The sequence below is a fragment of the Labrus mixtus genome, chromosome 5 (genome assembly GCF_963584025.1).
Source record: "Labrus mixtus chromosome 5, fLabMix1.1, whole genome shotgun sequence".
Lineage (NCBI taxonomy): Eukaryota > Metazoa > Chordata > Actinopteri > Labriformes > Labridae > Labrus > Labrus mixtus.
Genome location: NC_083616.1, coordinates 9,577,681 through 9,602,879, shown reverse-complemented (window position 1 = coordinate 9,602,879; position 25,199 = coordinate 9,577,681). Strand labels below are relative to the sequence as shown.

General features: G+C 39.6%; 3 protein-coding genes across 3 annotated transcripts in view; 1 reads left to right on the top strand and 2 right to left on the bottom strand.

The window, feature by feature from the left end:
* adamts13 (ADAM metallopeptidase with thrombospondin type 1 motif, 13) overlaps positions 1–25,199 on the top strand; it is a 370,029-nt gene that overhangs the window by 11,434 nt on the left and 333,396 nt on the right. The gene's annotated exons all lie outside the window — the stretch shown is intronic.
* zgc:154046 (Carnitine O-acetyltransferase-like) lies at positions 83–5,368 on the bottom strand. Its single transcript, XM_061037665.1, has 14 exons — positions 5,212–5,368; positions 3,648–3,917; positions 3,386–3,504; positions 2,778–2,831; positions 2,497–2,662; positions 2,172–2,346; positions 1,908–2,086; positions 1,713–1,813; positions 1,512–1,631; positions 1,299–1,421; positions 1,067–1,202; positions 915–977; positions 685–822; positions 83–583 (listed from the first exon to the last, which is right to left on the bottom strand). Exons 1-14 carry the CDS (start codon positions 5,236–5,238, stop codon positions 368–370), a joined length of 1,887 nt encoding a protein of 628 aa, XP_060893648.1. The 5' UTR covers positions 5,239–5,368; the 3' UTR covers positions 83–367.
* Positions 6,135–7,231, bottom strand: LOC132973952 (immediate early response gene 5-like protein). The gene has a single exon (XM_061037659.1). It carries the CDS (start codon positions 7,084–7,086, stop codon positions 6,208–6,210), a length of 879 nt encoding a protein of 292 aa, XP_060893642.1. The 5' UTR covers positions 7,087–7,231; the 3' UTR covers positions 6,135–6,207.

Genomic DNA, 25,199 nt, shown 5'->3' with positions numbered 1-25,199 from the left:
ATGGTATCTTTTTGAAGACTACACCAGGAATAAGTTGTGTATAAATAAAGAAAATTATTTTGATACTATCACAATCAGCAAATCATCTTCATTTAAAGTTTATATATATATATATAATTGTAACACAATATATTAAAATATAGAATTTCCATCATAGACAATCTCTTCTCCTCACAAAAGCAGTGCACTGATAGTCAAACATTGTTCTTCCCAAAAACCCTTTCATAACTAGTTTCCCATCCGCTCCAGCAGCTCAGTACATTGTACGTCATCATGGCGTTCTGCCAGCGACTCCGGCACAAGTTCAGTTGCAGCTCCCATACAGCCCCGCTGGGACACAATAACCTAGCCAAGCTCCTGTGTGGGATCACTGCTTGGCTGTAGCTGTGTCTTCAAGCAGAGCTCTCATGTCCAACAGAGCGTCCTCAACAGCCTGGGCAAACTTGGCAGCGTGCGTCTCCTCACAGCTGTTGAAGGCCGTGATGGCGATGTTGATGTGCTCATCCATGGGATTGTAACACACTCCGTAGCCATCTGGCACCATTGGACCAAAGCACATCACACAGTCTGTCTTGGAGCCAACCTGGACATGTAGACGAGGGCAAAACACACAGACAAACATTATTACAAATGATCACGTGCTCAGGATAAACAGACTGTTGATTTTCTTAAATAAAAGAATACCTGGCTAGTGGAGAGATTGTAGTGCTGAGCCACAGCATAAGAGGTGTCCATGAATATCTCAGGCATGGAGGTCAGATCCTCGATACTCAGCATCTTCAGCCCTAGGAGATGCCTGTCTATGGCCTGTCCATGAATTGCCTAAAAATAGAAATTAAATGTGAATTCCTGAGATTAATCAGATGGTGTCAGAAATATATTAAATTTCTTTGTTGGGGAATTCCAGCTCTCACATTGTAAGTGTTGTCCTTGTGTTTCTGAACGGCCTTCTGCAGCAGCTCCAGCCTCTCTGTATTCTGTTGAGAGTGTATTCACACTTGAGTCAGACAGCTTACAGGCTTTACATTCTACATGTATTGAGAAAATTGTAAAGGTTTTATAGTACCTTTTTGGTTGGATCTTGCATTGCCTGGACATATTTAAAGGACTCTCCAGTAGTTGCACGGATGTTATCTGTTCGGCCATATTTGAACATTCGTAATGATGCACTCTCATATGTTGAGCAGCAGATATTATACATCCTGGAATGCAAAACAGCACACAGGATGAACTGTATGATGTAATACACTAAACTTGATTGTACTTTTTTTTTAAACTAAGTATAAGTTATTTCTTACCTGAAGTAGGCGAGTTGAAAAGCCATCTGCACAAAGGCATCTGGGCTCAGCTTATGTTGCTTTGGTACATTCTTCCCAAAATGAGAAAACAACAACACCTTCACATCCAAGTCATGCACCATTCTAACAAAAGAAACAAAAAAGATAAATCAAGCTAAATGTCTTCCATCAAAGATGAGACGATCATATTAAACTGAGATGGATGAAGCATACATGTTCATATTTTGCTTTGCATTCTCAATGTCTCTCTTGATCTCAGGTGTAATGTTGAATCGTAGTTTCTGAGGCATGGACAGGGGAACCATGGGAGAGCGAACCATTTCACTTTTACGCCTGGTGAGAAAATATTAAACACTTTGTCATTTGAGTTCATTCAAAAACCTGGAAAACAATTAAAAACGTCAGGCAACTTACATGTATCTCACAACATAATCGATAAGAAAAACAATAGGTGGACCCTCAGCGGGGGCATGTTCATACACCAGTCCGCATGTACCATCTTCACCGACAATGAACTGAGGAGGATTTACAAAAAACCTTTAAATTCTCAACCACTACCAGAGTACTTTTTAAAGTTTGAAATATGAAGCCATTTCTCTGCAGACTGACCTGTATTGTCTTGTCAAACCAGCGGTTGCCGCTGTTCCATCGAGCTCCTCCTCCGTGCAGCATCTGAGCAGCCACACGGCTCTGATACATCTCATCTGACACACGTGGCATTGGGGCATCCAAACAAACTGTGAAGATGCTTTTCTGGATGGCACGGACTGACTCTTTATTTGTCTTATCTGAGGAGGAATAAAATGACCTTGAAGTTTCTCTCAAATGTCTTTCTATGCTAAGGAAGACACTGAGCAACTCTTGTCTGCTCACCCTTCAAGAGATTGTTGTAAGCTTTTCCCCAGGTGTTGCGGTGCTGTGACGTAAGGATGCCAACAGGTTCCTTATTAGTCTGCAAAGAGGAGTTCCAGATCTTCTCCAGCTGCATGTACAGCTGGTCAACTGTCAGCGGGGTGCCATCGCTGTTGTAAACGTCCAACATAAAGAACTGAGAGGAAGAGCCCGATCAGGTTAGTTCAGGCACAGATCAAGTGTTTCTTTAGCCGCACAAATTAAAATAGAATTTACAAATAATCATCAACTGTAATGCTTAACTACATTTTGAGAAGTAAAAGAAAAGCAGTGCATTCTTAAATACCTGGAAGTTGTGGACCACAGTGATATGAGTTGGAGGTGTTTTCCCGATGGTGTGATTTATGACGGTGTCTCTCTTTGGACCAGGGATTCGACAGGAGGACATGATCTGGTAATACTGTTCCATACACAGCGGCTGCCCACTCAGGTACTCTACAGGTAGGGTTTCACTGTGACACAACACGTCAAATTATCCATTGGTAGTATGCTTAACAATGTCATATTGATGTTGTGGCTTCTGTTACAATTTGTATATTAGTCGTATAGTATATGAGCCAAACTCACGTGTCAATCATGTTTTTAAAGTCCAAAACTCCAGCAATCAGTTTGGCAGCAAACCTGCACAGCAGACAACCTTGTGTTATCAACAAGTATACGCTAAATGTATAGTTTATTCATCTTGTTATGTCACTGTGCAATATGATGTGTGCACTGAAAACAACACATTTTCCAATATTATCAAATAGTACTAAATGGTGAAAAGTGAAGCATCTACTGTCCCCTGCACACCTTCATCTCTGTCACTGTCTTCACCGGAGTATCTCTCCATGGGGCCGCCATCTTCACTGCATATCCAATGGGTCATAGTTGCCCAAAACAGCTGAGCAATGTTGTGAGCAGCCGTAGGGCTTTAAATAGGCAGCATGTGTAAGAAGCCTGCACAAAGGTCGGCTTGCAACTCCAGCTTCATAGTTTATGCAGCTCTTTGACATTGTGTAAATCACATTTTGGAAACAACTTCTGGAGTTTTCTTACACTAGGCCAAGTTGTAAATATAATGTTATGGAATCAAAGAAACACTGAGCCCACCTTTCCCAGCACTTCTTTTATTGCAATTTGTAAATGTTTGTTTCATAGATGAAGAGCTTTGATGGTAGATTCTGTTTTCATACCTCATCTGTCCTTGTCGATCTTGGAAGTGCATGCGAGGCAGGACAACTCCGGGGCTCGTGTAGACCGCCACCGGCATACGACAGTCTAGATAGGCTGTCTGCATCCACCATTCTGTCAGCTACATAAACACAGCAAGAGTCAGTAAGCATGATATCTTGTGCTTCTGTTTATTTCTCAATCGCTTGTGTAGATTACAATCTTCAAGGCAGATTCCACATTGATGTCCAACACACCCAAACATACAGAAACCCAGATATTTACCCAGTTGTCTGTCTTTTGCGCCCGTCTCTCTAGGCCTTTCTGCAGCCTTTCCCCCACACCGCCCTTTAGGAACTCCTCCACCAGCTGCCGAGTGTGTTCCAGTTCCTCTTCACTTACGATGGGCTCCAGAACAGCCAGGTATCGCTCAAATGTCTTCTTCAAGGGCGGCACGGGCAGCTTAGGTAAACCTTCCTGGTGCCCCAGAGACCTCTCCGGGATGTGGGTCACTGGTCTGACCAGGCGACACGGCCGCACCATGCCAGGCCGCAGCTGGAAGATACAGTCTTAGTAAGCACAAACTCTCCTCTGCTAGTAGAGGTTACACAGGGAAAAAAGCTGCGTTCATTTTTGAAGATATTGTGAGGATACTGTTGGCAGCTATAAAAAAAGAGTCAGTCTTCTCAATGATAGTCTTGTTTGCTTTTGTAAGTTGTATAAGAGGCATCAGTTTTAATTGCAGTTTGTCTCATAACAAGCTAAAAACTCCTTGCAAGAGTTGTAATGTTTAATTTCACTGAACATGTCCCTAGTTGTTGTTGTTGTTGTTGTTGTTGTTGTTGTAGAATTATGACTGTATTTCAGAACTGTAAAATCCAGGTGTCAAAATGTGATTAAATGGTGTGTGCAAATGAATCCTAAAACACTAAGTTACTCAGTGGGTTTAAGAAAGAACAGGACTGAGTGTTGTGAACAACAAATCTATTTGTTTACAAAGTCACACACTTTGCAGTAAGGTGACTTGGTCTATGAAAGTTGACACCAAAACAACAGAGCAGAGCACTTATAGTATTTGTTTGGACATACTGGTGATGCCAGCTTATAAATAGAAGGTTGACACAGTTGAATCTTTGGAAACCGAGCTTAAACAAACACACATGAAAGCAATAAACATGTCTCTGCCTTCAAGTAACTTAATAATGGTGGTTAATTACCACTATTTACAAGTCAAGATATCGTGATTTCATACTGAGAACATGTGTTTGAGGGTATCTCAATAAATTCTACTTTCATGATTAAAAATAAAGTAACACTGGGAATTCAGAAAACGTGATATAAAGCGTTCACATCCTGCAGATGAGTCAAACTAACGCGTTTCCGGTTTTCAAAGTAAAACTTTGTTATGACCGCTGTTAGCTGCACTGTTCATGCTATGTTTTAACACAACATGCCAAAATAATGATGATATACGTGGTGGTAATATTATTGAGAAAGAAACGTATATTGTAAGATAGTTTCCCAATGGCTTTTATTGCAGCATCAGCATTGAGCTAACGGGATGCTAACGCTATGCTAAGCTAAGTGCATAATTCACATGGGGAAGCAGATTAACACTCTCTGCATGAAAACACAAAGACTGTAAAGAGCGTCAGAGCATCATTTGGCAGCATGCAGGGGTAAAACACAGGTTTTATTTGAACCTAATATCATGACATTGTTGCTGTCCTGTACAGCGCCCCACCCCCTTCACTCAGCCTGCTGCCGTAAAACCAAACATTACGTTACACTGCTGCGTTTGTTATTGCGCATTTAAAATAACATGCAGACTGAGAAACAATGGACTCACCGCGGCTCTGACAAAGACACCAAACATCTTGTCCAACACACGCACTAGAGTACTTCACTGTCCCGGGAATATAGATGGGAAACCTTCGGGCAGTCATGTCTCAAGGACATGCACACTGTCTATTCTCAGCCATCCGCCCCTCTCGGACCTCAGAGGAAAGACAAGCGAGCGCTCCTCTCTCAAATTCCTGATTTTCCAAGTTGAGTTTGGAAGCCTACGCGTGCCTGCCCCTCTCAGAATATGGAACACAAAGTTTAACATAGTGTACCTATTTTCATCAACCTGTTCATCTTGATAGAAGCAATATTATATTCCAGAGATTATTATTACATTTAGGGTTTAATTACCAAGTCAGGCATACATTTTAGATATTAGCCGACTTTTGCAGAAGGCTTGTCAAATTTGCAGAAAGTACAGTTAGGCCTACTAAACCCCCAACAATAACCCTCCTCTTGTGAACACATAAGTGTGGGCTATAGCAATATAGCCTAATTCGTAGAATGATTTGATATGCAATGTAAAGCCAGTGCATCACGTTTTTTTAATTTTTTAATTTATTGATTTATATTAAAAAAAAGCAGGCCCTGAACTAAGGAATACATACAGGCTGATATTCTGCGTTGATGTCGTGCATGAGGCTGTACAGATCTTTTTTGGCCACATGATGGAGCTCTTCCAACATCTATCCAAAGACACAGTGTTAACTTATTTCTTCAGGAAATACAAACCAAAGACAGAGTCCAGTACCTTGAAACGAAATCACCAGAAAACAAGGTTTCAATTAAATGTATAATTAATTAGAGCTCTGTGAGGAAAATATGTTAGCTGGCACGAGGACTTAATATGCAAAAGTTACCTGAAATGAACATAATTGCTCAATATAATCACATTTGAAACACATTTTTCAATAACACAGTAGAGAGTGAATTGCAGTCGTGTCATGGTTTATTTAAAGGCAATGAAATAAAACGGTACAAAGAAAAACAATCTTTCAAATCAAAATGCTTCAATAGCTCTGGTCCAGCTGCTGCCTGTTAACAGTGTGTGTTTTAAACAAATAGTTTGAGCAGCAATTATTTGCTCAAGGTCCGTCTGCTGCCAACTCACAAACTCAGATAGTCCACCTGAGCCCAACACTGAAATCAGGTTGGAGATGTTTGAGCTGTCCAACTGCTCCGGTTCTGAAGGTGAATCATCATCAGTCCTCATCCTTTTACATGGCCATGGCCCAAAGTCTGGCAAGTAAAACTCTGGATCAACAACATAATAACTTGTGTCCATCTTTCGCTTTTTACTGTAGCACTGCGCGCCCTGCGGCTGTTTTGACTGCGCGCAACAGTCTGAGTGAAAGTATCCATTCGTGACAGTAGTCACTACATGCGTGTCCAAGTCCAGGACAGTCTTTTGGTTGGCTTGTGCGTTTAGGACAGGTAAGTCCCACGAGGATTTGTCCGCACAACTCCAACAGGCTTCCGACACCATCAGTTCAGAGTCACTTTGTGGAACCATTGCGCAGGCAGATGCGTCTTGGTGCGCCACCTCTGCAGGCTGCCCGATGGACTGGTGCGCTCCGCAGTGCCAAGTGTCCGACTCAACCCCGGTAAAGTTGCAGTAGAAGTCATCAGCCAACTCCGTTAAGCTCCCAGTCAATTCAAGATATTCGTGCCGACCACGGACTGCAGCTACGTCCTCATAGTGGTGCGTCCTCTGCGTTTGCGATAAGTTTTTGCTCATATAAAACTGCCTGGCATTTCTCAGTACGTACGTTACCAGTAAGTTCTTGTGGAGCTTGATGCCTCCTCTCTGCGTCCTGGAGCTTTGGATTTTCCTCAAAGAAATGGAGATCAGATTCTGTGCGTCAAATGCACACTCCATCCTCAACCGGGCCACCCTTTCTTTGCTCTCAGTCTCTCAAAACGTTTGTTTCACTCACTGGAGAAATATAAGTGTCTCTAGTTGAGATTCCTACTTCATTCGTGTAGACTGTGTCCATAGCGCTCCATGTCTTCCCAGTAAGGGCATGGATTTGCAACTCTCATCTTTCCTTGCCACGCCCTCACGTACACACTGTCCAATGGGAGGGAGGCGGTGCTTCTGTTATACGCAAATGTCACTACTAGCCTCATTCAGAATGCACGTAGGAGCTGGCATGCTGCATTTCACTAAATGTGTTCTGAGCTTTTTAAACCCCAGTGCGGAAAAAAATCATCCAAATTAATGTTCGTATAAGAAAGTAAGAGAAGAGAAGAGAAAAGAAGAGAAGAGAAGAGAAGAGAAGAGGAGAGAAGAGAAGAGGAACGGAGAGGAGAGGAGAGGAGAGAAGTAGATTAGAATAGAAAGTGATAGAGAGTTATGGAATTCATTTTTATATAAAGTACTGTAGTGATAGGATACGGAAAAAGAGAGGACAGCCCAAGATTAGTTAAAGGAGTAGAAAAGAATAGAACAGAACAAAACTAAATACAATAGAATATATTTAAATACAATAGAACATAAGATAGTGCTTTGGGGATATGTTCACATGTTTCTGTTAACTTGTCCAAAGAAGGAGGGGCCAGTGTGTGCACTAATAGCCTGTATTAACTATGATACAAATTGAATGATTGTGGTCATAGATTTCTACAAGTAGGTAAAAAACACATGTATGTATGAGCCAAGAATAGTAAAAACAAGAACAGTAAAGTAAAGTAGTATGGTGTAAAACTAAGAAGTATAGAACATGCAAGAGTTAAATATATCTGATATACCAGAGAGTAATCGCATTGGACATAATAGAAATTAATTGGCTTGAATTTAGTTGTACAGTAAGAAGTTTGATAAAGGAGGATAAAATAGACCACCAGAGTGGTGGCATTATAGACGATATAGATAAATAATTAAATAGGGAGAAATTGCACATGCAGCTTTATAGAATAGAATTACATGATATCAATTTGATCTAATGCTTTGGCAAAACTGTTCCTGTGAATTTCATGTTAAGTTATTGTAAATTCTATCGCAAAAAAAGAGTGCGATAGAACAGAACATGATAGAATATAGAACAGAGTCCACCTATTGGAGTATAGAATAGAATTGAATAGAATAAAATGCATTCAATGACAAATACACTATTTTTATGTAGAACACATGACAATATTATAATATCATATACTGTAATAGAGTAAAATAGAAGATAATAATAGAATACAATACAATAGAGTATCAGAAAGTGAACTCACTAGAAGACAGAGAGATAAAAAAAAAATGTCAGCAACATGTATCTTACAACTATAAGGACACCAAAGACTGAATGATGGACATGAAGAAACCAGGGTTAAAACTTTAATAAAGGTTAGTTTGACGCACACAGCCGAAATGTTCCACTTTCCTCAGATCCTCTGGATGACTGTTCCATGCAGCAGGGCCTCGGTTTCTGCATGCAGACTCAGTAAGAGGAAAAACCCAACCCCCCAATACAACGAGAGCACAGAAAAGAGAGCTGAAGACAAGAGAAATACAATGATATTCATTTCTATATTATAAAACTATACTATATTATACTATTATATACTATTATGTTCTGTTCTATTGTAATCTGTTCTGTTCTGTTCTGTTCTGTTCTGTTCTGTTCTATTCTGTTCTGTTCTGTTCTATTGTAATTGTTCTGTTCTATTATGCTCTGTTCTATTCTATTATGTTCTATTCTAGCATATTCTATAGATAATATATTATTCAACACTAATGGATTCTCTTATATTATTATTATTATATACAGCAATGTACTATAGGCCTACAACAATAAACTATACTATACTAGACTATACAACACTACACTATACTATGCTATTCTATGCTATGCTTTGCCTTGCTATGCTATGCTAAACTATACTATATTATACTATACTATGCAATACTATGCTTTGCAATGCTATGCTATGCCATACTATACTACCATACCGTGCTACACTTAACTTTACAATACCATTTTACAAATCTATAAAATAAAATACAATAGCTATACTATAACATTTTAGCTTTACTGTAACGATAGCTAATCTATTCATGCTGTTATACTAAGGAATGCATATATTTCCAGGAAATCCAAAGGAGCTACCAAAACATGCAGCACACTGGTTTACTGCGCACATACATACACAGAGTAAATTATGAATGTTCTGTCTGAGCCTGACAGTGATGTCATTAGGACGGCCTCCCATAATAGAAATATTGTCACTGCACTCAGATGTTTGAGGTAGAAGCTCTTTGTAGAGAGATTATCTGTCATCAGTGCCCCACATCTGTTTGTGTGTACACACACAGATGGCTGACATCATACAGAACACCTGGATATGACTTTGATTTCCTGCCAGATATGTGAATCAGGAGGACAGCCACTATTATGGTTATCATGCTCTGATAATAGTGTAAATTGGAGTGTGACATGTGGGCTCTCTCTGGAATATAGTTTCAATGAAAGACATCCGGTTTATTAAGTCTCTATGGCACAGCATGCAGCGGTACGGCCTAGCATTGTAGGCATGTTTATTTTCTGATTCAGTAATATGTCGTTTTGAATAGTGTAGCTTAGTTGCAGTTAATAAATGAATATCATTTCCTTTAACATTTACCGGCAGTAACGATAATGATAAAGGCAAAGTGGTATTGGTGTTCCTAAACTCCTGTCCTTCTGTCCAAGTCAAGCAGAAACAAATATTCTTGTTTCAAACACTACTTCATTATTAACCTAAATTCAATCTAGTTTATACAATATGTAAAGGATAGTGTGTTGTATAATATACTACAGTAAAGCAATTTTTATGACAACACTCACATAGGAAAGAGTATCTGTTACCTTTTAAAGACAAAATGATGCAACTGGTGTATTTTAAAATACCATTTATTTTGTTTTGCAGAATGTATGGCTAAATGGTAATGCTAGTTAGATGCACATACTAAGAATGGGGGTTTAGTGCCAAAATGTCACAAGGGGGAAAAAATTAACCGTAACGAAAATGTTATTGAGCATTACTGGAGAGAAACCACAACCTGTATGTGTGACAGAACCAAAGGTCAGACCAAATGTCAAATAGACCTATAGTGTCAGTTTTTAAAGAAGCTTCCACACAATCATTTGACTGTAACTTGACTAAGATTTCTAACATAGAAGTAAAGGCATTGCTGTTTAATGTCTTTAATGCTGCCGCTCAATGTCAATCAAAAACAACAATTATGTAAAGAACCTACCATACCAAGTTAAAAGTAACAAACATAACCTCAAACACAGACAAAATAATAAACCTTTCACTGTTCACTGGCTCTTTTCAACAAACTTCCTGTTAGTATTCTCATGAATAAAAACCTGTCATGCTTTTGGCTCATAATTAGGCTTTCCATAAACTTCATTATCAAAGTGTCGGTCAGTGTGAGTGCATGTGCTCAAACATAAAAGGTTCATATCAATACAGCTTAGTTCTTGAAACAAATACAGTTATGTCAGGTTTTTGATATCTTTGAAGCCATTGTTGTTGCCAATCTAATATTCATAGTTCAGTATAGTAGTCTAATACAGTAATGGATTGTATAATATAACATCTGCTTTATTGTTGTTGAAATAAGGTAAGTGTCAGGCTGGATGTGTTGTATAAAATATCACTTTTGTCTATTTTCGTGTTCTTTTATTTACCAGTGTTTTTTTTTTTTTTTTAGATTAATTTTTGGGCTCTTTGTGCCTTTATTGTAGAGACAGGATGTTGGATAGAGTCGGAAATCAGGGAGAGAGAGAGAGTAGGGAATGACATGTGGGAAAGAAGTTTGGATTCGAGCCGGGCCGCACATGGGGCATGCACACTAACCAATATGCTACTGGTGCCCCACAACCAGTGTATTTTAAATCTATGTTGTACTGCATTACCACTGCCTCTAGATGAAACTTCTACATAGAGATGGATAGATGTATTTATTTTCCCAGATGTAGTCTTGTGTTAACAGCTTCTACTTATTCCACCAAGCAGTATACAGATATATATATATATGGATGATGAAATAAACTCTTGTAGCACATTTTGGATAACTTGAAAAGTTTTGCTGAATATTGTTTCATTATTGTATGAACACATATTATTTTCCCAAATACATTGACAAGTGATTCAGATAAATATTGTATCCATGTTTTGAAGAAAGTCTGTATTTTCCCCTTGATTGCATAAGTAAGTTTTTACATTGCTGAGCACTTTGAAGGATTTTACACAGATGCCCAACTGTCAGTGTCCCAGGCCTGCTCCAGGTATACAATGTTTAGGTCATATATTCCAGGATTTACCACAAAACTACCTTGAAGTGTGAATAACAACTGTGCATATGCTCACATAAAACTGAAACTGAAATCCTGTTCACCTTTTAATCCTATGTCACAGTTGTACTTACAGCAAGGTGCTTATTCACATGTATAGGGATTTATATGGCCGTATTAATGTTTTTTTTTTTTTTTTTTTTTTTTTACATATTGTTATTTATTACCATTTTTGCTATCCAGATTTCACGATGATGTGGAAATTCTATGTAACAAAACATCTCTTGTAGGATGTACTTTAATAGAGGATCATCTCCCTGATAGTGTTAAACATGGAGCTTTGTTCTAAAGATTTAGAGAACAAATAAATAAATTAATCACTAAATGCCATTGCAGTGTTTAAATTTAAAACTGAATTGGTTGATTAGATCTTCTCTATCTGAATTTGTAAACCTTATCAAGATTTTGTCATTATGAGTCCTGATTGGTGTCCCACGGACTATTTGCAAATAGTTATATATTATAATTATTTATAAATAGTAATAATAATTTTAAACCAAACAAATGTTATTTTTCAAACACTGTTATTAGAAGTAAAAAACACTTTCATCATCTCTATTGACATTTTTTTTTACATCCATATACAATTGTCAAGGACTGTTTTGTCATTTTTAATCATTTAAATGCTTATATGAATCAAACACTTATTTGATCTATGAATGGGAAAGCCATCTGTGCCCACAAGGTATCCAATAACTGTAGATGTTATGACAACAAACTGTTTCTCTCAGTAGACATTGTTTTAATGAGGCTCATGTCTTCCACTTGGGAAAAGGTGTTTTGTAAAGACGGGTGGCGGGTTTTTAAAGTGTCTAATATACAGTATGGCGTATGATGTTTGTTTGGTATCTTGGTATTATTGTCAATACAAAGTTTTAGATCTGTTTGTTTTGTTTTTGGATTGGGGGGGTGGGGTGGGGTTAAGTCCTTTTATAAGTGGTTTACATTGTTATATGTCACATTGAGGTTGCACATTTGGAAAAGTGCAGCATTATAAAAAAAAAGATATTAAAGTACAACAAATACATAACTCCTAGATTCATAATTGTAATTGTTTGCTAGTTGTCATAAAATATAATCAAATACATAAAATAAATGGAGCTAGAATGCTAAGTACCAACTTCAACAACCAATGTGTTTTAAATAAAATAGTTTGAACCTAAGGCTCTGTTTCTTCACAGTTCACTGAACTATAGATGAACTAAGTTAAACAAGAACATAACATGGTAAAGTAACTGTATACTTGTGTTATAGAGGATTCTAAGTTCAAATTGTATCTGAAATAAACTCTTGACAAGGGACTCAACCCTTCCCATAACAACTCCTTTTAGTCTAAATAATTCAGAAAAAGAGTTGTAAAGATAATAATTTCCTGTACTTTTTTTCAGTAAATCTGTAGTTTTTGACTTGAGTGGACCAGTCCAAACAGAAGAAGAATCACTGCCAAACAAAGACAATCCAGTCTTACCCCGTGCGTCCCTTTAAACACAGAGCTGAGGATCTGCAGCACTGGAGAAGATGCACACAATTACTTCAGAGGCGGGGGGCTTTATTTACATATGCAATATGCATAAGCAAGGTTACTGTGAGGGTGAAATAACCGCCAGATAGAGGGAGAGAAAGAAGGAGGGGTTTGGTATGAGATTTGTGTGTGTGGGTGTGTGTGTGTGTGTGTGTGTGTGTGTGTGTGTGTGTGTGTGTGTGTGTGTTTGTGTTTGTGTGTGTCTGTGTGCATGCATGGTGGTGATGGAGAGAGGGTGTGTATGTGGGGGGTTGAGGGGGGCAGAAAATTGGTGTTATCAATATTTAACCAACCCTTCCAGCATATTTATGGCAGACAATAGAGCAGACCTGCAACTGTCTCATGTGAGTGGAAGTATATTTATTACAGACTGAAATAGAGGCTGTAAATAGGATGTTCATTGATATATCTATGCCCACTTGCATGGAATCAGTGACAAGCCCACCACTCCATAACTGATTCACCTAAATAAACTATTAAAACATCTTCTAATTGCATTTAAAAGACCCTGAACGCACCACAAATATTCATTAAGGAGACATTTCTACATATGGCAAGCAGATGTATGTAATTCAATCACTTTGAAAAAGAAAACCTGAACTGAAAAAAGCTATGAATAGAGGGTGAAGAAATAAAATGTCTGGAGTTTTTTTTTTTTGCACAGACCCATGGCCTCTCTGAAAATGTTTCCATGTGTTGTGTCTGAGCATACTGCGAGCAAAGAAGGAAAACATTCTCGTCTCCAAACCACATGCAACAGATTCTTTCTGAAGCCAAATAAATCAACCCTGTGTTTCAGATCATGTGACACTTTTTTGTGCGTTGTGTTATTCCCAACATATCCTGTTTCAACCCCCTTGTACTCCAACACTCTGTCACACGCTCGTACAAACACAGCACACACACATTTGAACGCATGCACAACGCACGCACGTTCAGAGTTTCCATTTCCTGTGCGTAAGATCACCTGTACAGACAGAGTGGCGTGCTTCAATGCAACACGCTCAGGCAGGAAAACAGGAAAGGGAGTTCAAGGGTGTCCAACATGAAATACACGCACAGTTAGGGGAAACCCAGAGCTCATGGCAGAGCTCCAACTTCTGGAGACAGTAAAGAAAAGTTTCGACAGTGCACTTTTCTTTCTTCGCTTTAGCACTGCCATCATGTGCTCCACTTTTGCTTGTGCAAATATGATTTTGAAGTTTTTAACATCTACCTGTTCAGCGGCAATAATTTACAGGTCACCTACAAGCAGTTAAGAATACACTTGGAAGAAACCTTTTTACAGGAGTAATGTTTTAGAAAATTGAAATTTTGGGGGTCACATAGGATATTATTAGATTCACATACTCACCAATAACTTATTGCTAGCAAAAATAGCATATTTCGATATCAATATAATGTACTTATTATTGACTTATTAATATGCTTTTACCACAAATATTTCACCCCTTTAAAGATATAGTATAAAAAATCTAAGCATCTTTGTTCCTTTTAAAATGGAAATTTTGGGGTGTAATTCTAATCGTATCATAAGGAAAAAATTCACCACTAATTTGTTGCTAAGCGTGCATGTTAGCATAGGCCTATTTATTGTTCAGTATGGTACTTCATTTTACTAATTCAGTATGACCTCATTCTGCAATCACTGGGCCATTAACCATCAGTTTACCCTTAAAAAACCTCCTAATGACTACTTATTGATATTTAAGTTTTTTTACATGAATTACAACCTTTATGTCTTTTGAACAGTATGTGTCCTATGCTAACACAACAAAGATCTAGGGTAAAATTATAGTACCACCATAGTATTGCAATACTTGTTCAAGAATATTAGCTATTATTTGTATAACTTCCTGTCTTAAAAAATGTAGCAATTATGAGTTGGTTAGTAAGAAATATTTCTTAACAACAATAGATCACGGTCTTTCTAAATAAGGGATAATATCTTCTTTATTAAAACTTATTCACAGCCTACATGCTGCTAATATGCATGCAAGTATTAAATAGCAAATGTTTAATATGTAGGTCTATATTTTAATTTAAAAAAACTGTTGCTTCTTTGTAAAGATCTTTACATATCTTTTCATGATAAATTAGTAGCCTACTAGCCTAACTGACCTATAGCATGAAAGCTAAAAATACCTAGCGTGTTGACTGTGCTGAGAAAGTTTGTTTTCATTTTGTGTATGAACTTACTATATGGTTCTTTACATATAAATAATTTCTTAGTGAGAAGGGAGTAGTTAATAAGTGAAGAAAACATAAGTACATAAACAAAACACACAACTTTAAAACATCACCAGATTTAAGCTAAATGCTAATGTCAGCGTCCTAAAAATCTCAGACTTGCAATGCTTACAGATTTCTGTTAATTAAGAATACAGTTTAGATGTTAACCATCTCCGTTTAGAACTGTGGCTTGTTGACTGTTTTAATTCACTGGACAAACATTTATTCAGAAATTGCTTCTTAAATTAAAGCTATAACGCAAAAAGGTTAGCTTAGCTCAGAGGTAAGTCTCAGAACAAGTGGAAGTAGCTACCTCTGTAGGAGGGTAACAAACTGCACCTTTACCACGATCTCTTCAAATACCTAATTTAAATTAAATATTTTTTGTTCTTAACACACAAAAAAAACAAAATTAACTAGCATAACGCATAAATTAGCTTTTAATTTAAGCATTCCTTATTTTCCTGACATACTCAATAGTGTATCCCTCTTCCCTTCTTCTCTAATACCATCCATCGCTTTTTACTTAGCATGCACTATTGTTGCCTTGTAGTTGGTACTATATGTGACATGCCATGCTGATCAATCGGCCCCGTTCTCGGTGGGGTAACTCAGTGTTCCCCTGTGCATCTGACAGCCATCCCCAGCCCATTTACTGTCAAATGGGCTCCGCTCTCTTTGCCTGAGCTCGGATGCAGATTTATGCCAGAGCAATGCCGGTTCTTGCATATTAGATGAAAGCCTTGTTTGCATATACCCGCTCTCTCTCTCCCCCCCCCCCCTCCCCCCCCTCGCTCCCCACCTTCCCTCGTCCCCCCTCTTTCTCTCTCTTCCTTTTTTCTGAGGCGTCACTTTAATATGTATGCAAATGGGCTGCGCTCCACGGGCAGATATGTGTGGAGTCCTGTCCTGCAGTCAGGAGGTGTAGGAGAGATTGTGTTTGTATTTATGAGGCATGGGCCCTGCCGCTCTTGGGAGAGAAAACGCTGCGAGTGTAGTGTGGTAGAGGCTCTGCAGTGCAGGCAGAATGCAGATATGCCAATAACAGAGGTCATGGTTGTCACTAATGATAAGAGGAGACAATTAGACAATAGCATAGCTGTAATGTAACCCCCTCTTACACCCTCTCATACACTCACACATGCAAACAAACACACAGGCTCTTCCTCCTCTGGCATGAAGAGAGTTTACAGACTAAGGAGGAGATGCTTCTTCTGGAATCTTCCACATATTGCAGCAGCTCATGAACCTTGATGGGGAGTCCTGGGTGATGGTGGTAGGGGAAAAGACCATATTGATCCCATGCATCCCTCACGGGGTTTAGGATCACTGTTGGAGGCTGAGACAGAGGAGACAAGGTCAGGTCACCTATGAGAGCGGGCACCCCAAACCCATTTCATCAGTCTGATGCTTCCCAGACAGCTATCAAAAGCCTGGGATCAATAAAGTCTCAGTAACCGTGGAAGCAATTATCTATGACCAATGTAACAGCTTCTATCTGTGACTCGTATTATATTCATATTTTAATTTGTTGAGTAGAATTTCCTATTACATGTTCATGTTGACAAAATCAAAGAAAAGATCGAGTTTCAAATAAATTGAACTCCTTCCAAATGTGTTTTGTAAAATTATAGTGAAAAAAAAAACCCTCAATGACAGTAACAATGAAAGGTTTTATGTTCAAGACATTATAATATCTTGGCTTGGTGCCAATCAGTGATCGACTAAGGCAACACACACACTTAGAAACTGCAAATCAAATGTGTGTTTCCCCCTCTCTCTCTTTCTCTCTTCCCTCTCTCTCTCTTTCACTCTCTCTCACTCTCTCTCACACACACACACACACACACACACACACACACACACACACACACACACACACACACACGCACGCACACACACATCCCCTTCCTCCATCATGAATAAACCATACTGTGTCTGTGAGTCATATACCACCCCCACATCCCTCTCTAACCCACTCCCCCTATTCGCTGCTGCTGCTGCTGAAGTAAAAACGCTAATTAACGTGATGGCTAGCTCCAGCTCCTGTCAGCAGCTTGTGGGGGCCCTCTCAACCAGCCAGGCTCGACTGCTCTCTGGATTTAGCAGCTCTCTCCCCAGCCGCCATCTCTGGAGAACCGGGGCCCCTCATTCATATGCAGCCCCAGTCACAGGCAGGCACCTGGAAGCAGCCAGCACCAGCACCTCCACCATCACCACTACCACAACCACTGACAACCCCCATAGTGTCTACCACCAGCCCCCCAGTCGAACCCACCTCCTGTCAATGCTGGATCCCCCCAAAACCCACCTCTATACCACACCCACACTCAAACACTTAGTTATACACACACACACACACACACACACACACACACACACACACAGACATTTTATCAAACTAGAATCCAATTGAAACACAAGCCCCAAACTGAAAAAAACTCCATTTAGAAGATGTGGGAGCTACAAACTCCATCTAGGAGATGACACAACCCAACTGATGGGTTGAATCACCCAACGGTGGCGAGAGAGAGAAAATAGAAGGAGGGAGGGAGAGAGAGAGCTCGGTAACTATGACAACGCAGCCGGGAGAGCAAGAAACAGGAACATACAGAATCTGTTTCTGCTGAGACTTGCACATGTGGCACAGTGCTGCTTTTCCTCCCAAGAAGAAACGAAGGGGAGGCGTGTGTGTACGTGCGTGCGTGTGTGTTTGAGTGTGTGTGTGTGTGTGTGTGTGTGTGTGTGTGTGCGTCCCTGCGTGCGTGTGTTCGTGTTTGAGTGTGTGCGTGTGTGCGTGTATGTGTGTGTGTTTGAGTGTAGGCCCCCTTATGAAACATACATGCCCGCTGCCTCTCCAACCAAACTCATTCGCCGGCTCGATTCACAGAGTGAGTCACAACACAAAAGACATTTTGGTGAAACTGAAGCACACAGCCCAGTGTTTAGTGGCAGGTTTTTGTCTCTTTTTCCCAGCTCCTGAATACTGAGAGGTAGAAGTTGGTGTTCAGAATGAAAAGATAAAGATAAATCTCAAAATATGAAGGCAAGAAAGTGTAAAAATTTCCCCTCTAGTTCTGCTGTTTCTCTGTCTGTGCCTCTCTGCCGCTCCCCTTCTGCCTGTCTTTTTTTCTTTCCCTCTTGCTCCCTCTTTCTACAGGCTCAGTCTAACCTCCCCCTCCCCTTTCCTCAAGGGAATAAAGGTCGTAACGCAAATGATTACTCAAACCCGAGTTGCCATGGAAACGCAGTCATGTGACTGGAGCAGGCATGCATAGACCACAACAAAGAGGTGGATCAGGAACCAGCGCTGGAAAGAGCTGTAGCTCGCCTTACTGGTGCCTCAGTGCATTTCACTCAAATTCGAGCTTTTTAAAAATAGGCGAGCAAGCAGCATGAAGTGAAGGGGGAGAAAAAGCAGAGAGAACGACACTCTAAAGAGCTACGACGAGAGGCTGTAATGAATCTAGGCTGTAACACTGCAGTCTGCCATATATTCTGCCATTCACTAGCATACCAAGGGTGTGTCCTATTCATCATGTCCTTCTTGGAGGCAGAGCCCAGGCGCCAGTTGTCTGGAATTTCTGTGAAATGGCGTCAGTTGTACAAATGTAAGGGGTGGTGGAGTTTTGTGTGCTTCTAAAATAGGAGTTAAAGAGTAGAACTTTGTGTCCTAAACTTTGAAGTTTTACTTACCGCAAGAACAAGAACAGAAACTATCACTCAACAATTAAAGCAACGCGATCGTACTACGATACACACCTGTGACCTGATGAACAGCAAAAGTTGGATTTTGTGAAGTTAGATGATGTTTTTGAATCAAGTGGTATTTCTGGATGCCTCCTGCAGTACACTGAACAAACACAACTACTGTGTTGTTTTTGCCCAACAAATTTGGTAAGCAAGTTCATAAATTATATCTGTTTCTCCAATTTTGAGAACTTGGAGGGTGGGCCTAAGTTTGATTGCTTTTCTTGGCAGAGCTATAATCTTTCCAAAGAGTTGTGAAAAACAAAATCAACCATGTATCTAATCTATTGACATATAATCCATATTAGTTCATAGGCAAAATAACATTTGATTGGTTTATAATAATATAAAGTGTTTAAACAAAGTAGGGTTGTGAAACAGACTTCCCAAACCAATCCTCTCCATTTTCCAACAATCTTAACATATTCCCTTCATAGACATCCATCAAACAGAAAAACGAGCAAAAATCCTTCTTCATAATCCTTCAGCAAAATTGAAACAGTAACTCTGCGTCACTCCAAAAAGGAGGATTCAACACCTGGAGCTCACAGAGAAGGTGGCCTGTCCCGACAGGATTCAGTTATCCTACATCCAATCCACCCCCACTGAGATTAGTCCTGCACCCGGGGTGAACCCTGTGACCTGCGGCCATCTCTCAGAGACCAACCAACCTCCCCCCACCCCCAATATCACAGGCGTACACACACACACACACACACACGCACACACACACACGCACACACACACACACACACACACACACACACACACACACACACACACACACACACACACACACACCTGAACAACACTATTCTTACAGGAGTTCAACTATGCTGTAGAGTGAGTAGAAATATGACGAGTGAGATTTTGTTTTGCATTAATTTTAACATTAGCAACCATTAATGTGTGAGAGCTCCATCAACGCTAGCAGAGCAGAAGGACAGGGTACATTTTCTTCTGATGAAGTCACCACATCTGCGGTTGTGAGCAATGTGTGCTTCAATGTCTGCGCTCTGGTTCCTTCTCTCGCTCCCACACACACTTCTCTCCACACCAGCAAACACATACAGTCAAACGCACACACACATAAACAAGCAATCTGAAGGGGGTGTGAGTCTCTCTCCTTGTGTATGTGACCCCCCTCGCAGACTGACTGCTGGACATTTCCCTCCAAAGTCCACCTCGACTCCCATGAGGCTTCAGGCAGCAGCTGAGTGTTCAGTGATGTCTGCAATTATCCCGTGTCTAGACAATGTCTAGTGAAAGACAAGGAGATGCACATTCTGCTCAGGCTGTGCTCAATAGAAGAAGAAGAGGCCGGGAAGAGACCACAGTGTCTTTCAGTTGGTGACGTGGTGCTGAATGAAAAGGTTAGGGCCTGATAGGATCTCTGCCAACAAGCTAAACAAGAAAATAAGACAGCGTTATTTTGAAATGATTCCTGAATGGGAATTCCATATAAGACATAAGATATTGTCTTCCAAACTTTTCTGGAATATTGTCTTCTACAGGTTACTCCAGCATGCGACGCATGTACTATGCAGTGGCCCTTCTTTTTCTTGTTTCTTTTCTTAACAGTGAGAAGCTTTTGGGTGGTTGTGAAACAGACTGAAATTCCCTTTATTAGCTACAAAAGCAGAAGACAACATCAGCATGAAGATTGACTATTTCTAGATTTCAGTTTTTTAGTGTCTGAAAGCGTAGCTGTGTGGTACGTGTCAGGTGAAGCGATTTAAAATTCCCATGATAAGGCTTGATGAGAAAACAACCCAAAACAAAATTCCTCACAGGAGCTTTAAGGGCCTTGTTCCTCTCACTCCAGTGACATTCTTTGAGTCACTTAATTTCTAAGTTTTTTATGTTTATCCCTCAACATATATCTACTAAACAATGCATTGTAAAACATCCTTGTACTGAACTATTGTCCTTGTATAAAAGACATAATTAATTCCTGCACAGAAACAATTCTTCAGGGCTGATGATGGTGCAAACTCGACACACAAGCTGAACAAAAACAAAAACATCTTTTGGAATCATTCTAGTGATTTTGTAAATGTTCAAATTGAAACAGTTGTTTCTAATTGTTTTTATAGAAGGGGACTCTTCTCTCCAGGGATTATGTGAAGGCAATAAAGAGCTATTTCTGTCTTGCCCAAGAGCCTTATACCTCTAACCTCAATGAATTTATTTAATTGTTTCTATTTAGACACTTTTTTTTATTTCTATGGCTTATTTCTACGAATCTCAAACTCAACTATTTGATTTCAAAGGACCATTTTTAGCTTTTTCTTTATTTCCAGTAGTTCAAGCTTCCATAAGAGTCTGCAGTGCTGATGGTCCAGAGAGAGAGAGAGAGAGAGATGGTGTCAGGGACTTAGTATATGGAAAACAAATAAAAAGAATCACTTCTTCAAATTACATCGTCCCTATCAAATAGATAAATTAGAAGTCAAAGATTTGGGCAAGACTTCAAACTTAGCCAACGGGCATTGTTAAAAATTAAGCCGATGCGGAAGTGAAAAATCCTGCAGATCGTCGAGGGTCCGCTACAGTCTGGCTACTGAAGTACTGGAAGCCACATACACGCCAAGCCAAAAAAAAGCCAGTTTTTACAGTCCCTTTTGATTTTATGAAGGATAAGAGTTAGTCACAATAAGGCACATAGCTGACCTGATTGACAGGCGGGTGTGATGTAACGGTTTGTCAAGAGGCTTAAAACCTGCCTCATCTCCAGCTTTTAGTCTGTTGTTAGGTTGACTGAAAGTTAGGATGAGACAACATTTCCAGCATGAAGACCGCCATCAGTGGAACTCCAAAGCCTACTGCAGTTACAGACGGGTGATGTCATTCAAACTTCAATCATTAATATTTAAAATCTATGGTCTTAATCCTTTAGAACAAGGTTCCCAAACTTTTCAGCTCGCAACCCCAAAAAATAAGGGACCTCCACTGTCCCTTTAGGTGTTTAAAACATATCATTTATAAACTGACATGCACGCACACTAATAGGCCTTTACAAACACTGGTAACACAAACAAACAACACAAAATAATACAACAGCCTGAAAACCACAAGACTATTTTGTAGTGATTCATTGTAAGAAAGGCTACAAGCAGAATACATTTCATCTGCATGTTCTTTAGCACTGAGTGGACGTACAAAACTTAATAGAAAAGACACACAAGTGTGTGTTTGTCTTTATGTGAAAAGAATAGCAGACACCTACATTGTGCTGTCATGTACAAACTTACATCTGAAGTATTTTTACACATTCATTTCAGTTACATTTCACTTAATTAGCGTATATCGTTTTAATTCAAATTGAACTCCTTTTATTCAACATTTTTTTTACAGCAATGGGTAAAATTGGTGGCTCAAGACCCGACTGGGGTTCCCGACAATCACCTTGGGAACCCCTGCTTTAGAACATCTTTTTATTGAAAGTCTTTGCACTGTTGTTGTTGTTTTACGTATAGAGAATAACATGACATGCATGGTGCTTGTAGAGCTATAGATGATTGGTGTCAGGGTCAGCTCAAGACAACAAAGCATGAAAAGGGAAGAAACAACTACTTGAAAGGTTGGAGCTGATTATGAACTGAGTCAACAAGCTTGGTGAAAACCTATGTAATTCTAATTTAAGACGTTGTAATTCAAATTTATTTAAAACATTGTATTAACTCTCTGGGTTCAATGCTCAGGCAGCATTTGTACACTGTAGAAGTAGATTTTTATCCTCCAGAAGAGCTTTATACCCTTAAAGAGATTGAAGTTGATTGTGATTTGTCACTGAATATTTGTGTTTTCTGTGAGTTTATCCTTTAAAACAGTGGTTCTCAACTCTTCTAGCCTTAGGACCCTCCACCAACTCCTCCCTGAAAAATAGCAACGTAAAATTATATGAAAATGATATTTTCAACCAAACAGATTTATTTAATGCAAATGGTGCATCTGCAGCTTCTGATGTTTTTTTTTTTTTTTTGTTTTTTTTTACCTCAGATGGTGCAAAACATCTGATGGAAGCAAGAAACTGAACAAAACTAACACGTTTAAAAAAGCGCTTTACAGACTTTCTTGACACCAGGTTTTTTTCCAGGCACATGCTCACGACCCACTTTCGGGTCCCGACCCACCAGTTGAGAACCACTGCATTAAAACATTAGCTCAACCAATGTGTTATTAAACGTCCTTGTAGTGGAAAGTATGGCATGATTCAAGCTTCCATTTTAAAGAGCGTTCAGTGCTGAAGATGGTCCATAGAGAAAAGGTGGTGTCAGGGACTCTAAACATGTATAACAGAGAAAAAAACATGAAAAACAGAATATTAAAAAAAACAAAAAACTACAAGGTTAGGCCTAAACCATGACCTAAACAGATAGAACATAATAAAAAAAGTCAACAAAAAGCTTTATTAAAGACGATTCCATTCCATTTAAATGAAAGCTTTTGTCGTTATGTGTTTAAAAAGAATTTACAGCGTGGAAGTTCATTTTTATCCTCTTCAAGAGCTTTTTATGAATTCGTTTTGGAAAATGGAGTCCAAGTACGAGTCACTGTATATCTGGATTTCTGTGGATTTATTCTTCAAAGACATCTACTCAACGATGTGTTATTAAATGTCCTTGTATTGGGTTTTGTTCTTTTCAAGAATGATGTGAATGGAGGTTCAATAGTGTTGAATGTGCAGTGCTGAAGATGGTCCAAACAGAAAAGATGGTGTCAGGGACTGCTTAAGACTAGGACGAATATACGTGGAAAAGAGATTATCTCAAAGAAAAGATTTTCAGTAGAGTGCTACATGGAAAGCATGTTATGTAAGTGTTTTTCCCCGTAAAGCTACATGTCCACGTGTAATTATTGTTTATACTTTGACTGCAAAAAGTGTCGTAAAGTCTTGATCTATGCTTTGCCCTTCAAGAAATAAACCTTGCAGATTTTGACCCAAAAAATCTCAAACTTTCTCTCGCTAAATGTTGAGGATCTTATTTCGGACAAAACTTCTGTGTTTAAAGGCAATATGCAGAAAATAAAAGAACCACGAAACAAGCAGAGGCTTGAAGCAGCGCTGAGAGAAACAGTGTGTTGTGGTGAAAGAAAAGGCTGTGAGAGAATGAGCAGGTGTGGTGGGAAAGACCCATGGGCTTCAGGGAGAGAATAGATCAATAACTAATTTCAGTACCGAGCTTCACTCGCACAGTTTTCCAATAAAGGCTGGATGGAGAGTGTTCTGGCTTAGCCCTCCCCCCACTATCTCTATTCTATCACCTTCTGCAAGCAGGGATTGGACTCTTATGGATGAAGCCTGTTTTTTTTTTTTCTCTCCCTCCCCATAGCGTTGTGATTGTTGCTTGTGTGGATTATGTTCCGACAGATTGTGTATTGTATAAATGTAATCCAACGTTGCCTTTTACCATTTCCATGTGTCCTCCATGAGTGCTCCCACAACCATTCCACCTATGCCGTGCCTGGAACTTTTTCTTCCTCCTCGCTGCTCTCCCTCCCTCTCTTATTCGACCAGGGCCAGTGTTGAGGTTTTGTCAAGAGATTCAGACAGACAGGAGAGTGAAGCGTGTGTCATGCAGGGCTGCTGCCGCTGCCGCTGCTGCTGCTGAGGCTCTTCTCCTCAGAGGCTGTGACCTAGATAACCAAGAGGAGCTGGAGCGCTTGCAAGCCTTGGAGCCACTCCAGCTCCAGCAATGTCAGGAAGGGGTTAGTTGTGTAACACAATGTCCTATTTAGTTTTCCCGACACACGCCTGGACGCAAACACATATGTACACACACTATGGTGTTGCCTTACTATCGTAGTATGTAGCCTATCTCTGAGGCGCTCTTGTGTCTAACCATAGAGTGGATGTGTAGAGTGGGTTGCGTGCATGTGAGGGAGCTTTAAAAAAATCAAAAGGGAAGGGGGCCCTAAATTCATCTGAATTTAAACATAAGCATTAAGAATGCTTGGGAAAACTTTCCACACCAGCAGCTACTGCAGCCACATTAAGTCACTGCTCAGCCAGGAAAAAAACATCTACAAGCACAATCTTTGTTGCATTGTTGCTTTAAATCCCTGCTTCTTTATTTTAGCATTCAAGCAACTAATGTTGGTTGCAGGGAGACAAATATATATTGCACCGTTTCTTCCTCCATAACAGGTCGC

Bases quoted from the DNA above. Each gene is read 5' to 3' on its own strand.
- LOC132973952 (XM_061037659.1), bottom strand. From the start codon at position 7,086: ATGGAGTGTGCATTTGACGCACAGAATCTGATCTCCATTTCTTTGAGG.
- zgc:154046 (XM_061037665.1), bottom strand. From the start codon at position 5,238: ATGTTTGGTGTCTTTGTCAGAGCCGCG. The intron at 3,505-3,647 runs GTAAATATCTGG...GTGTTTATGTAG, and splicing joins CGCAAAAGACAGACAACTGG to CTGACAGAATGGTGGATGCA. The intron at 1,422-1,511 runs GTATGCTTCATC...TTCTTTTGTTAG, and splicing joins GCAAAGCAAAATATGAACAT to AATGGTGCATGACTTGGATG.